At 51.6% G+C, this 14,802-nt stretch overlaps 1 protein-coding gene across 1 annotated transcript; it reads left to right on the top strand.

The window, feature by feature from the left end:
• Nucleotides 1–2,737: 2,737 nt before the first annotated feature.
• On the top strand, nt 2,738–13,572 carry KRT79 (keratin 79). The gene is made up of 10 exons (XM_061415977.1): nt 2,738–2,838; nt 3,021–3,528; nt 5,357–5,577; nt 6,637–6,697; nt 6,819–6,914; nt 10,298–10,462; nt 10,673–10,798; nt 11,727–11,947; nt 12,657–12,691; nt 12,919–13,572. Exons 2-10 carry the CDS (start codon nt 3,052–3,054, stop codon nt 13,122–13,124), a joined length of 1,608 nt encoding a protein of 535 aa, XP_061271961.1. The 5' UTR covers nt 2,738–2,838; nt 3,021–3,051; the 3' UTR covers nt 13,125–13,572.
• The last annotated feature ends 1,230 nt before the right edge of the window (nt 13,573–14,802 follow it).

The following is a 14,802-nucleotide window of genomic DNA, read 5'->3' on the forward strand; positions in this document are numbered from 1 at the left end:
ATAGTCCCAGGAAAATCAGGAGGGGATGGTGGCTCTGTATAGAGCTGAAGAGATGAGAGAAAGAGTGGATGACTGACTGGGTGATAGAGATGTAGGAATAGGTGGAAGCTGTAAGCATGGAGGAAGGCAGCCACCCCTAGAGCAGGAAGGAAGTACCTCCCATGTCTCCCAGATCTCTTGCTAATGTCCCCCCTCCTTGGCTAACCCCCACCTCTGGAAGCTAGAGAGCCAGGGAGTGGCCTGCAGGGATCAGGGAGGTCGGGGAATCAATCAGAGCAGAAAGGATGCATATGGAGAATCCCCAGTGTGGGGACTGGATGTTTTTGTTTCGAAGGTGTTTTTGTATCGAAGGTATCTGCCCTGTAGTGAGTGCTTAGTAAATGCTGACTATAATAATTGTTCCTATTAGATGAGAAAACCCTGCCCTGGATGGGGCTCCTCAAGGGCAGTGACTGTTTTCTTCACCTCTGCATCTTTCCTATCGTTCAGCCCATGGTGGGTGCCAGGTTGATGCCATCGGCTGTCTTGCCTCATCCCTTTTATATCAGCAGCAGCATTCTGTCCCCTCTGCTCCTGTGTCCTGTGCAGGGATGGGCCCTGGACAGGAGAGGGTCTCTAAAGATGGAGGCCCTTGGTTCAAGCAGCAGAGGTGGGGAGGGAGCCACGCCTCCTCGGCTATGGATGAAAGGTCTGAATTTGGGTGTCCTGTATAAAGATGAGCGGAGAGCCAGACTGGAGAAGGCGGAGTGGCTCCCACGCCGTCTGGGCTGGGGCTGGTGAGACTGTCTCTGATAGTAACTGTGGGCTTCCTCTGTGGCTGTCACCAGCCCCCGGCACATGCCTTGGCACTGAGTGCCAGGTAGACACAGGAGGGTGTCAGTCCCTGGGGAGGTGGAGGGTGTGTTTGTGGCCAAGTCTGCTCCCACCACCCTGCTGTGCCTGACTCAGATGGCTGACATCACTCCTTTCCCCACTTGCCACTGCCTCCCCCTCCCATGCTCCCTGGGGAAGAGATAAGGGATCTGAAGAAGGGGTTACAGCCTCAGGGACAGGACACAAAGCTCAGCAGGGAGTGATGGTTCAGTCTTGGGATGGAGGGCCAGCGCTTTTGAGAAGACTTTCCTGGCGGGCCCTGGTCATAAGCAGAGGCAGGGGGGCCCAGAGAAGTTGAATGTTGTCTAAGGACACATTGGAGGTGAACCTCAGTGGGGGTTCACCTCTCAGCTCAGCTCCCCCAAATGCCTGGTGTCCTGACTCCAAGCAGGGAGGAAAAACCCCTTCCTGGCCACTGAGGGGCTAGTTCTGGGAGTATCTTCACCCTCAATGGTGTGGGAAAGTGAAAGTGTGAATTGCCCTGTCGTGTCTGACTCTTTGCAACCCCATGGAACCTGCCAGGCTCCTCTGTCCATGGAATTCACCAGACAAGAATACTGGAGTGGGTAGCCATTCCCTTCTCCAGGGGATCTTCCTGACCCAGGGTTGAACACGGGTCTTCTGCATTGCAGGCAGATTCTTTACCATCTGAGCCACCAGAGAAGCCCTGGGAGGCTGGATTCAACTCCTTCAGGCAACTGGGAGCCACTACAGCCTCCCAGCTGCCTAGAAACCATCCCACAGCATCCTCTGGGCCCAGAGCATCTGCTCTCTGCCTGTTTCCTGGGACAGTAGGGGTGGTCCCTTGTCCTCTCCCACCCCAACCCTGGCCCTGGCAGCTGTGTGGGGACCCCAGCAAGAGCTGTCCCTGCTCCTTTCTTCGGGCAAGTCTCCTTCTGGGACCACTTCCTTGCTGAGGGTTGAGGTGGGCAATCAGTGGCACATCCTCACCACTCCCCTGTCCTAACACCTGGCTAACATTACGCCTCCAGGTCCTTCCTCAGGGATGTGTTTGGTCCCAGCAGCCCGAGGTGGTAGGCACGGACGAGACTCTGTGAAGTGATTTGAGGAGCCCTCCGGCCTTCTGGATCGAGATCCTGGGCTCTGTGGCTGGGAAGATGGGATGTTGGGGGTATCTATAGGCTTCTTGGGGCTTTTGTTGGAGACATCTTATTTTTTTTCAGCTGTATCTTGCAGCATGTAGGATTTTAGTTCCCTGACCAGGGATTGAACCTGTTTCCCCTGTAGTAGAAGCATGGAGTCTAAACTAAGGGCAACCAGGGAACTTCTGACGCTTTTTGAATCTGTACTATGTCCAGCCAGAGTGGGGTGTGTCCACCCACTTCCAGCTCCTTCCCAAATGGCTGGGCCCTTCTGGGGGAATGCTGCCAAGGGGGACTCAGGTGGCTGTTGAAACCCCTAGTCTTTGCCTCCTTCATCTCCTGGCTTTGGCCCTTCTTCCTCATTATTAAGTGCCCAGGCCTCTGAGTCAGGCAGGGACCATCTCTGTCCTGTGTCCCCTCTGCCCAGCATAGGCTCTCTACCGGGCAGACAGTCTGCCAGCGTACAACAAAAGAACTGGCTACCCCCAACCCAGACTGGCACCTGTGTCCCCAGCTTGGACCTGCCAGAAGGCGCTGAGGCTGTGGGCTGTGGCAGCGGGACTGGAGCAGGCCTGGGCACCCTCTCCACAGCCCATTGCCCAATGCTTCCGCCCCTACCACCCGCACAGCCTGGGCCCTGGGGCCTTTGCTTACCACAAGGGCCTGGGACCAACCCCAGAACAGAGCCCCACTGACTCAGAGCGGCTACCAGGGCTGGGTGGGAGGAGACCAGTCTGCCACTGGGTGGGGGTGGCCCTGGGAGCCCGTATCATCCTGTTCCAAGTCAGGAGCACCCCAGCGGGGGAGGAGGAGGTGGCATCCGGCCCCAGACAGTCGGCTCAGCCCCAGCTCTGGAGCTCAGGTGATAACTCGGAGCAGCCCCTCCCTCCCGCAGTGGGAAAGGAACACCCCCGGTCCTCAGGGCCCCTCCCTCTCTTCCTGGGGCGATGGGGCAGGAGTGTCTGTGGAATCCAGGAGCCAGCCCAGTTGGGAAAAGATAAAAAGCCCATCAGTGGCCCAGCAGCTCACTGTGCTCCCTCCCAGCTCTCCTGTCTGCTCTGGCCCTGCTGCAGCGATGAGATCCTCCGTGTCTCGGCAGACATACTCCACCAAAGGGGCCTTCAGCTCCAGCTCAGCCAGTGGCAGGGGTGGTTCCCAGGCCCGCACCAGCTTCAGCTCGGTGACTGTGTCCCGGAACAGTGGCAGAGGCGGGGGGCCCCGCTGTGGCCCCAGCATGGGTGGCTTTGGGAGCCGGAGCCTCTATAACTTGGGGGGCAGCAAGAGCATCTCGGTCAGCATGGCTGGAGGGCCCTCAGCGGGGCGGGTGCTGGGAGGCTTCGGCCTTGGCGGTGGGGCCTACATGGGCCTGGGGGCTTGCAGGCCGATGCTGGGGCCCGTCTGTCCTCCTGGCGGCATCCAGCAGGTCACCGTCAACCAAAGCCTGTTGACCCCCCTCCACGTGGAGATCGACCCGGAGATCCAGCGGGTGCGCACGGAGGAGCGGGAGCAGATCAAGACCCTTAATAACAAGTTCGCCTCCTTCATCGACAAGGTGGGCCCAGGTGGAAGGAGGCAGGAAGGGGTCAGGGAGTGCACCCTGAGAGAGGGTGGGCGGAGGCTGTTGCAACCCATGTGTACTGGGGCGGGGATGGATGGAGTGACTTTTGAAGCCCTTCTGGGATGCTTGGACCCGAGTGGCTGGATGGTCTTTCTTTGCAAGTGATGATGACTCTTGAGTTGCTCTCACGAGGCCTTTTGGCCCAGCCCAGCTTGATGGTGTTGCAGTCATCATTAACGGGGTTACACAGCAGCCTTATAGTACGATTAAATAGTGGATTGTCCTTGTTATTCCTCTTAGTGGGGTGGCCCTTCCTGCTTCCTGTCATTTTTTAACTGGGAAAACTGGCTTGAGTGTCAAGTCCCCAAGAACCCCATGTGTTGCCTGTTCTGTTGGTTTTGGAGGAGTTCTAAGGACAAAAATGTTATCAGGACACAGTGCAGCGGTGGGAGTTCTAGAGGAAGTCTCCTTTTGGCTTCTCCAATTCTTCTTCCTGTTCCAGCCAAGAAGCTCAGTGTGGGGTGGACATGAGTTCTGTGGTCACAGGTCACCATGACTCAGGGATATGCAGTTTGATCTGCCTCAGATCAGGGGTGTTCTGACTCCTTCTCTGGCCCCCAGGCCAATGAGGCAAGCGTTTCCAGGTCCACTTTGCTGCGCTGTCTACCACTACCCCAAGGCCCCCAGCCAGTAGGACCATGATGAGAAGAATCCTGGTGGATGACCATACCCTGGTTCAGTGATCTGTGGGTTTCCAAAGGAGCCTGATGCCCTCTTTCCCATATGATACCCACAGTGTTTCATGAGAAGTCAGTCCAGGTGACAGTGAGTCTATTTTTAAAAAGAGAAAATCGAGGTCTGGAGAGACGAAGTGATTTGCCCAGGATCACCTGGAGGCAGTGGTGGGCCCGGGACTCAAGTTCATGGCTTTAAGAGGTCACTGCTCCTGGCAGGTACACCTGCATGGTGCCTTGGGGCCATGGAACCATGGGCCTGGGGTGCTGTGGAGGTGGGATCCGGAGAGACCGGATGGCAAAGGATGAGGCAAGCTGTTTTGCTCAACCCCTCACCGTCTCCCCGATGGACTTTTGGTTCTTCTGTGGGACTGTCCCAGAGGTCAAAGAAGCAAACCCCTCTCAGGCTCTCAGAATCACGGCCTGGGACCTGGGGGCCTGACAGTTTGTCCGTGTCTGGTGTCTTAGAAGCCTGGTTGGGCAGAGACTCCCCCTGGGGGCCCATTAAACTCACACCATGAGCACCCTTCTAAGTCTATAGAGATAGGGCTGGACATCCGTATTTTAAAAACTCAAAACATGTCAAGTTTTCAGAAAAGACTCAATAATAGTACAATATATTCCTATATTTCTTTTCACTCAGATTTACCAGTTTTTGGCATTTTGTCACTTTTGCTTTCTTTTTCCCTCTTTGTAGGTATATTTGTATATGTACATATATATACACACTTAAACTATAGATGTATCTGCATTTGAATTTTTTGATCTTAATGCAGAATTAGGGTTCAGAAACATTGATTTAGTCTGATTTACCCAGGATAATGAGAAGAGGAGATCCAGGGAGAAGTGACTTGACTGTCACCAACCAGTAAATGACCGAACTGGACCTTTTAAGAATCCTTGTCATTGGATCGAACTGTCTTTTTCAGCAAAGATGTTTCCCTCAGGAACTCCTCCCCAAAGCAAGGCATAGACCCTGCACTGCCCTGTGCTGTGTCCTGGTCAGGACGGATGGTGACGATGAGCCTGGTCCTGGTCCCTCCTGGGGCTGGGGGAGGCCCCAGCCCACCCTTCTTGTTCTGGCTCAGGTGCGGTTCCTGGAGCAGCAGAACAAGGTGCTGGAGACCAAGTGGGCACTGCTGCAGGAGCAGGGTCAGAAATCGGGCGTCACCAGGAACAATCTGGAGCCCCTCTTCGAGCACTTCATCAACAACCTGCGGGGGAAGCTGGACAACCTCCAGAGCGAGCGGGGGAGGCTGGACTCGGAGTTGAGGAATGTGCAGGATCTTGCTGAGGACTTCAAGACCAAGTGAGGAGGGCTGGACCAGCTGTGGCCATATGTGGATGGGGAGGGGCAGCATGGGGAATCTCCCAAGAGAGGGACACCACGTTCCTGGGTCCTAGGACCCAGTTGGGTGGGTGCTCAGACAGAGCTGTTTCCATGGGGGCTCAGGCTCTGGACCCATGGCCTCCTGGAGGGTTGTCACAGTGTGTAATAATTTTAAAAATTATTATAAGATAGGGAGAAAAGTTTAATGAACCTTTATGGTCTCATTACCCAGCTTTTATAATTACCAATTCACAGCCAATCTTGTTTTGTTTTTACCCCTACTCACTTCCTTCCCCTCTTCCCTTATTGTCTTGAAGCAAATCTCATTCATCAAGTCATTTCACTCACAAGCATTTTTACTGGATGTATTCATAGAGTTCATTTGTGTAACTTCACTTAATAATATACAAACACAGTGCCATAAGAACACCTAAATCTTTTAAAACAGTAATCCTCAGTATCATCAACTATCTAATCAATGATTAAATTTGCCCTTGTTCCATAAGTGTCATAAATTTAAAAAATACAGTTTATTTGAATCAAGATGCAAGTAATGTACTATGCAAATTCACATATTATGATTGGTTGAGCTGTATATTTATGAGTTTAAGGTATAAACTTTTATAACTTTCCCCACTGCTTGACACTGGCAATTTTAAGATCTTAAAAGTCTCAGCAAAAGCAGCTGGACAGAAGTTGGCATTTTCAATGACATCCTGTTGTAGAAAGTGAATGCAAAGGTTAACCACTGTTGACACATCTTCGCCTGTTCCCATAAAGCCTCCCAAGGGCTCTGATTCAAAGACATGGCTGCTCTCTGTTGCCATATTATTGCACAAATACTGTGTTCACTTTCTCAAAGAGGGTGGGTGGATTATTTAAAGACTGTATCCCAGTTTCTCCATTGGTTGGCTGCAATACAGAACTTCTCCCCAAAGGTGCTTTTGGCCATCCAAAATCCCTATTAGGGACTCCTTAAAGCCAACTAGGTTCAGTGTCTTAAAAGGTGAACTGGGCTGAGTCTTCCTTGTGTAACAGGTATGAGGATGAAATCAACAAGCGCACTGCCGCAGAGAACGAGTTTGTGGTCCTCAAGAAGGTGAGCAGGGTGGCAGGGAGTGGGGGCAGGTGGTCTTTATCTGCCAGGGTGCTGGGCTGACTTGGAGAGGGGCAAGAGTCCTGGGGGCTGAGCCCACTGCCCTTCTCTCTCTCTCCCCCAGGATGTAGATGCTGCATATGTGGGCCGAATGGATCTGCATGGCATGGTGGACCACCTGATGGGGGAGATAGACTTCCTGAGGCATCTCTATGAAGAGGTGAGATAGCCAATGGACAGGGATACTTAGATTCACATACAGTTTTGGGGATTTCTCCTGGAAGTCTGATCAGAATTCAGTAGTGCAACCTCATTGATAGAATATAGCACCTGGACCCTTAATCAATACTAGCATCCATGTCTTACGTGCTTATGATGGGCCAGGAACTGGGCTAAGTTTTTTATATAATCCCCTCAACAACTCCATAATATAGGTACTGTTATTGTCTCCATTTTATAGTCTTGGACCCTGAGGCTCTGAGTAAGTTGCCCATGCTCTCATAGCTAGCTGGAGGGAGTTGTAGAACTAAAACTTCATCCTTGGACTGTTATACTGTTTTCCTTATTGCCCAGTTTATAACAGAGCAAAGGATGGAGGATTTGAGACGGGTAGAGAGTGTGGATTGAAATTTCAAGTTAGAGCAGGAGGTGAGGTGTGTGTAGCAGATAAATCACAGAATTTAGGAGGGATTCCAGGAAACAAAGGGGCTTTGGAGACTAAGGTAAAAGCATTTCCAAAGAGAAGGAAAAAAGATGTCTTCCAAAAAAAAAAAAAAAAGCAAAAGAGTCTTGGTCAAACAGCATTCATGGCATCCTTATTAGTTTGGTAATGCAGGCATAAAGGAGAATCTGTGTGGCTTGATTTTTCCTTAGGGCTGTCTTGTTGGGTCCATGCCTTTCACACACAGTTTAGAGTTCATTCTAGAGGCTCATGGGAGATTTATGTCAAGTTTAACTTGGAAAAGTCTAAATCTCTCCCCTTTGAAAATGAGGACGTTTCCATGTCTCAGGTTCTGGAATCTCTTCTACTGTCCATATTTCTCACGGATCTCCGGGGGTATTTGTTTCCTTAGCCATGGCCATGAGGTCCTAGTATTTGCTCCTCTGGCCTGGACCACTGATGTTGTCAACAAGGCCAAGGCCTTTCTCACTCTCAGTATCTGTCTTGGCTTCCATTTCCTCCCAAGCATCCTGTCCTTTTCAGTTTGATGACTGTTTCCCTTGATAGGAAAGAGCAAACGATGTAGGAGTAGAGTTGTTGGCTTTGCCTGGGTTGTCTGTAGGGTTAGCCCAATGTGCCTTCTTGTTCTTCTTGCCTAGAGCTTATCTAAAGGCTGCTATCCACTGACCTTTGCATTTCCCCAAGGATGAACTCTGCATGTTCATCCTTGGCTGTGCTGCTGTCCTTCAAACATCTCTGTGTGTCCTTCAGGATGAGCTTGTGGGGGAGTGTTCTATGTCATACTGCTGATTTCTTAGGTGTCTCCCTAGCTTTTTCTTTACTGGGATCACTGATGGTCATTCACCATCTGGGATTTACTCATTCTCTTCTCTTAGGATGGTCTCTCTTTTAGAACAGGTCAAGGGGGCCCAGGCCCTTTTCTCTCAGTGGGAAGGAATTGGCTTTTCTAGTGTCTCAAAAAGCTTTCCTTTCCTTTGCTGTTTCCTGTCCATTTGCTGCATATTGTTAAGTACCTTCTGCAGAACCATGGAAGGACAGTTTGCCTTTGCAGGTTTCCGCATGATATGTTGAGAGCCATGTTGGGACAGGTGAGGTGCATGGGACAGGCTGCGGCTGACTCTCCCTGGGAGGGCTGGGAGAGTTTCAGAGGAGAAAGCATTTTGGATTTTGAAGGAAGGGTGGGACTTCTAAAGAAGGGGCAAGTAGAATCTGCTTGTGTTTGGGGAGCAGCAGGTGAACCAGGCATCAAGTATGTGGGAGAATGAGGTGAGGAGGTGAACAAGGAAGGTGAGCTGACCAAGTGACCAAGCCAGGGTCACTTCCGGTGCCTCCTTGGGAGGTAAGAGTGAAGACCAGAGCAGTCGTTCCCTTGCTTGCATACCAGCTGCGATGGCTAACACAGCACTCGGTAATCGATTTTATGGTCTGGTTTTGGTCAAGCCAGATCTTAAGGAAATTCAGAAGGCCAACCACCAATCCCTGGCATGTCATACAGGGCAGGAAAGTTACCTTGTGGCTTCCCTCTGGCCTGGGGGGTCCTTGTGGGATCCAGCCCTTGCTTCAATGCCATCACTTCATCTCTCTGGCTCCTTTCCCCATGCATAGATAAAAAGCTCACACCTTAACTCCACAGAGTTCTTCCCTCTCCACTTGCATTAGCTCTTTCTTTGGAAAGCCTGCCCTTTTTATCCTCTAGTCCTAGCAAGAACATCCTTATCCACTTTTGGTGGTGTTTGGTAGATAGTGTTTGCCTCTTGTCTGAAAAATTCCAAGTTAATTTTCCTCAGGACCATACTCTGGCATGGGGCTGTAGAGGGACCCAGAGCCGGGGAGCGTGATGAGTGATGCTGCAAGATGATGCTGGCAATGCACGATTGTGACAATGATTTTACCTGTGGCACATGATTCATGGGCATATGGACTGAACTTTGGAGAAGGCTGGGCAAATAATGCATTTTACTGAGCACCCACCATGGGTCATGTATGAATCTGAATCCTCAGATCAACTACATTTTGAAGGTATTATCATGGCCATTTTACAGAAGAAGAGACTGAGGCCTTGTAAGGCTTAGTGGGGACCTCAGTACCATGGCTGGTGAATGTCAGACTGGCATTCAAACTTAGCTTTGTCTGTCTTCAAAGCTTGTGTCTTTCTGCCTGGCACCCACCTCCAACCCATTCCACCTTTTAAAAGCCAGTCTAATTTGAACATCTAAATCTGTGTCTATACAGATACCAGTTTTGGCTTTGGTAGTCCTTTCTTTCTTATTTTTTAAATTGAAATATAGTTGATTTACAATATTGTGTTGGTTTCAGTTATACAGCGAAGTGATTTGATTATACACACACATATATGTATATATATATGGGCTTCCAGGTGGTGCTAGTGGTAAAGAACCCACTGCTAATGCAGACACGCAGGGGATGTGGGTTTGATCCCTGGGTTGGGAAGATACCCTGGAGGAGGAAATGGAAACCCACTCCAGTATTCTTGCCTGGAGAATCCCATGGACAGAGAGGCATGGTGGGCTATAGTCCATGGGGTCGCAAAGAGTTGGACACGACTGAAGAGACTTAGCACAGCACAGCACAACCTTCTGTGGGCCAGCTGTGGCCCTGCCTGCCTCCCAGGGGTTCTGAGGATTAAAGGTGAGCCTGCTGGCTCAGGGCCTGGCAACAGCTAGAGTGTACTCCTTCCTTCTTTAGGCTCTTGGAAGCCTGAAAATCCATACCAATAAAGAGGTCTATTCAACTAGGACCCCCGTTTCCAGCTGGAAAGACTGAAGCTCTGCTGGCAACCATAGATTCCTTTTAGGGTGGATCCTGGAGGGGCGGGAGCACAGCCTCCTGATGCCAAAATCACTCCCCTACCCCCTGCTCCTCTGGCCTGGTGCTGGAGAGAGCTACATCTCTTTCTGCAGGAGCTGAGCCAAGTGCAGACTCATGTGTCTGACACCAGTGTCATCCTCTCCATGGACAACAACCGCAACCTCGACCTGGACAGCATCATCGCTGAGGTGAAGGCCCAATATGAGCAGATTGCCCAGAGGAGCAGGGCTGAGGCTGAGTCCTGGTACCAGACCAAGGTGAGAGAATGGCTGGCTCAGGGGTGTGGGTTGGGCCTGCACCCGGACCTTCCCCCTTGGTGAGAGGCCTGGGCCCCTGGGCTCCTCGGAGGCTGGGGCCAGACACATCCAGCCTACTCATCCAGCCGTGAGGGTGGGTCCAGGGGCCAGCAGTTACCCAGGTGGGCCTGGAACGATTTGACAGCTCACTGCCGTTTCTTTGGTCTCCAGTATGAGGAACTGCAGGTGACCGCTGGGAAGCATGGGGACAACCTGAGGGACACCAAGAATGAGATCGCTGAGCTCACCCGCACTGTGCAGAGGCTGCAGGGGGAGGCAGATGCAGTCAAGAAGCAGGTGAACCTCTGGTGGGGGGCCTGAGTGTTGGCAGAGGTGTGCTCAGGGGTAAGGCCTGTTCTTCTCCCCATGGATGGGATATGCTTAAATGCTGGACCAATAAGATCAAGGAGCTCCTCTTACAGGAGAGGAAACTGAGGCTCAGAGAGGGACAGGGACTTGCCCAAGATCACACAGCATATTAGTGGTAGAGTAGCCCCCTCGAAGAAGATTGATCCCATCTCCAGTAGGTCAGAGCAGGAGTCTGAGCATTCAAGAGTCCAGGTCACAGTTGCTGACTCCATTTAAGGCATGGGCTCCTCCTAAGAGCATAGTGAAGCATTTGGTTAATGGTGAGCTTGTATGATTTATTTTATCTCTTTTGTGCTGGGGTGAGTTGCAGCAGGAAGGTTTTTGTTTTTTTTTTAAGGATTTCTTTCTTTCTTTTGTGTTTTGACTGTGGTGGGTCTTTGTTGCTGCGTTCGGGCTTTCTCTAGTTGTAGTGAGCAGGGACTACTCTTCATTGCGGTGCACAGGCTTCTCATTGCCGTGGCTTCTCTTGTCGTGGACCATGGGTTCTGGAGTGCTTGGACTCGGTAGTTGTGGCACATGGGCTTAGTTGTTGCTCAGCACATGTGATTTTCCTAGACCGGGGATCAAATCCATGTCCTCTGCATTGCAAGGCAGACTCTTAACCACTGAACCACCAGGAAAGCCCCCAGGAGGGTCTTAAGATTAGACTTCAGTAAGAACTTTCCCAGTGGGGCTATAGGGTCTTGTTTGTATAGTATCACCTCCTCTCTCAGAGGAATATTTCTCTTTTCCTTCATTCTCAGTTTGTTGGGGCGGCAGTCAGAGGAGCTGGGGATGGTGATGTCTAGTTTAAGGGCAGAGAGATGGATGTAATGACCCTGGAGGGTGTGTCCAATACCTCTCACGCCCTGGGCAGTGCCAGCAGCTGCAGACTGCCATCGCAGATGCAGAACAGCGTGGGGAGCTGGCATTAAAAGATGCTCAGAAGAAACTTGGGGACCTGGATGCTGCCCTGAATCAGGCCAAGGAGGACCTGGCCCGGCTGCTGCGTGACTACCAGGCGCTCATGAACGTCAAGCTGGCCCTGGATGTGGAGATCGCCACCTACCGCAAGCTGCTGGAGAGTGAGGAGAGCAGGTGGGTGCCCCCCACCTTCCCTGTCCTGATTCTGAGGGCTCCCGGCCCTGCCCTGTGGGAGATCCCATGTAGTTGGTTCTTGTGTCAAGGGGAGGAGGGTGAGGGAGCAACCGTGGAACTGGGCTCGTAACTCATCACCTGAGACTCTCCTGCTTCTGTTCAGGGCCTCACTGTGTGTCTCCTTGGCTGGCACTACTGTCAGTAATCCTGACGGTGTCTGGCAGGCCAACAGGGGACAGGGTTTTCTTTTCCAACACCAGATTCTGACCCTGGCAGAAGCTTAGAAAAAAAAGAATTCATCATCTCTGTTCTTGTGGAAGACATGAGATGCAGAGAAAGTCACCTTAGCCAGAAAACGGGCAGCTCTGTTGTGGAGTGGGTTTTGTTTCCCATCCCATAGGAGCAGGGGCTGCTGCTTATGGCCCAAGTGTGGAGGGAGGAGAGGGCAGAAGGAGGATGGAGCTGCCTGGCCTACTGAATCTCTGCTTTCTCTGCTACACTGGCTTTAGGAGCTGGTGGAAGGGTGCCTGGCCCAGGGCAGCCCTGGGCCAAGTTTTGGTTCCTTAGTTTTGTCACGTGGCCCCCGCTCCTGAGAGTCTCAAGGCCCACTGAGTTGATTTATTGTAAAGACAATGAGAGGGAGAGAGAGGGTTTTTACTTGGGCTCCTGGGACCACTGATCCTTCACCTGGCCTGTCTGTTTCCCCCAGGATGTCTGGAGAATGTCCCAGTGCTGTCAGCATTTGTGAGTATTTTGCCGCCCTGGGGCCGGGCCCAGTCCTTTTCTTAGTCCGTTCAATCTGTCCTTGAGCCCTGGAGACAGGTTCAGGGGTCCCAGAGAATGAGCCCCCTGAGCCTGGTTTCCCAGGGCACCACTGTCTGAGTTCATTCCCATCACTCACTGATGTCGGGAAGCCCTGGATCTTCTCCTGACACAGCTGCCCTGCCTCACCCAGACCCTTTCTCTTGCAGCGGTGACGGGCAACTCCACCACTGTGTGCGGAGGCGGCGCGGCTGGGTTCGGGGGTGGCATCTCCCTGGGTGGGGGTGGGGGGGCCAGCAAGGGCAGATTCAGCACAAACGCAGGCTACAGCACTGTCAAGAGAGGGCCTGTCTCTGGGGGCACCTCCATCCTGCAGAAGACCACCACGGTCAAGACGTCCAGCCGGAGGTATTAGCTGCTGTCTTGCAAGCTGGGGCCCCTGCACTTCTCTCCCCACTCCCCATCCTCAGGAGCAGGAATAGCCCCAGGACCACTGACCCAGGGTACAGGCATGCCAGACTGCTCATGGGATCTGCATTTTGGGAAGGGTTCAAATCTACCCAGGTTTCCTCCTTGGTTCTGCAACAGGATGGGAGGGGTGGTTAAGGCCACCAGTTTGCGGGATGTGTTTGGATGATTCGGGGATGATATTTTGACCACAGAGAGGAGGTTGGATTTCCCCAGGCCATCTTGGCTTCTCTCACCTCTTCTGCTCATCTGCTCTGGGCTCAGGTCAGGCTGAGGGAGTATAAAGTCAGAAGTGGTCTCCCATCTCCCACCAGACCACCCCCTCCCTGAATCTACCTACGTCCCCCTCCCCTGTCTGTGCTGTGATGTATCTCAATAAATGGAAATTGCAACTAGCTGTCTGGGGCTTGTCTGTCCTGCCCAGAGAGCAGAAACTGTCAGCTGATTAACTCAGTGATGGTTAGGCAGCAACAACCACATGCTCACAATATCTCAATCTTGCTAAAAGCACATTAGTTCAGTACCATCACCACCGTAGGCTTTGGTTCTTACTCTCCTCCTGGAGGAAGTTGGAGGGACTATGTAAGTAGCTCCCAGCAGGACCCAGCTCCCAGCAGCTGTCTGTTGCTCAGCCCCTCCCCTAATGCTACTGTGCCCCCTGCCAGCTCTGTGGGGGCAGGCAGCATGTGTTCAGTGGAGAGGTCTTGGGCTTCACAATAGGTTTAAATCCTGACTGTCACTTACTAGCTGACCTTGGGCAAATTACTTAGCCTCTTTGGGCCTCACTTTCCTCCTTTGTAAGGGGACAACAGAGGGTGAGACAGAGGATGGTTGGAGGGCATCACCGACTTGATGGACATGAATTTGAGCAAGCTCTGGGAGTTGGTGATGGACAGGGAAGCCTGGCGTGTTGCAGTCCATGGGGTCTCAGAGTCGGACATGACTGAGCAACTGAACTTCCTCCTTTGTTAAAACGGGTGTGATGGGAACATGTGTAAAGCATTTGGCTTAGAAGAGCCTTGGCAGGAACTACTTCCCTCACCTCTGGCTTCTGGTTCCCAGCTCATCATCTTGGTACTCCAAGATGATGAATTTCTCTTTCAGCCCTCACATCCAGTCATCCATAAAACCCCACATTTTCCTGCCAATAACAGAATATATATTGTTCTTAAGTGCATATGGAGCACTTTCTGGGATAAATCCTGTGTTAGGCCACAAAATAAATCTTGGAAGGCAGCTGTGCTCACCACTATATCACCGATGCTGCACATAAAACAAGTCTTAGCAAATTCAAGAAGAATGGCATTGAAACATGTATAATACCATGTATGAAACGAGTCGCCAGTCCAGATTCGATGCATGATACTGGATGCTTGGGGCTGGTGCACTGGGACGACCCAGAGGGAGGGTATGGGGAGGGAGGAGGGAGGAGGGTTCAGGATGGGGAACACAGGTATACCTGTGGCGGATTCATTTCGATACTTGGCAAAACTAATACAATATTGTAAAGTTTAAAAATAAAATAAAATTAAAAAAAAAAAGAAGACTTAAATAATATAAAGCGTCTTTGCTGACCACAAGAGTATGAAACCAGAAACCAATAACAGAAGGAAAAGTGGAAAATT

The sequence above is a fragment of the Bos javanicus genome, chromosome 5 (assembly GCF_032452875.1).
Source record: "Bos javanicus breed banteng chromosome 5, ARS-OSU_banteng_1.0, whole genome shotgun sequence".
NCBI classification, from domain to species: domain Eukaryota; kingdom Metazoa; phylum Chordata; class Mammalia; order Artiodactyla; family Bovidae; genus Bos; species Bos javanicus.

What these genes read in the sequence shown, in the direction of transcription:
- KRT79 (XM_061415977.1), top strand. Translation starts at nt 3,052, where the DNA reads ATGAGATCCTCCGTGTCTCGGCAGACATACTCCACCAAAGGGGCCTTC. An exon ending in TGAGGCATCTCTATGAAGAG is followed by an intron (nt 6,915 to 10,297) that starts GTGAGATAGCCA and finishes CTCTTTCTGCAG; the next exon opens with GAGCTGAGCCAAGTGCAGAC. An exon ending in CTGGAGAGTGAGGAGAGCAG is followed by an intron (nt 11,948 to 12,656) that starts GTGGGTGCCCCC and finishes TGTTTCCCCCAG; the next exon opens with GATGTCTGGAGAATGTCCCA.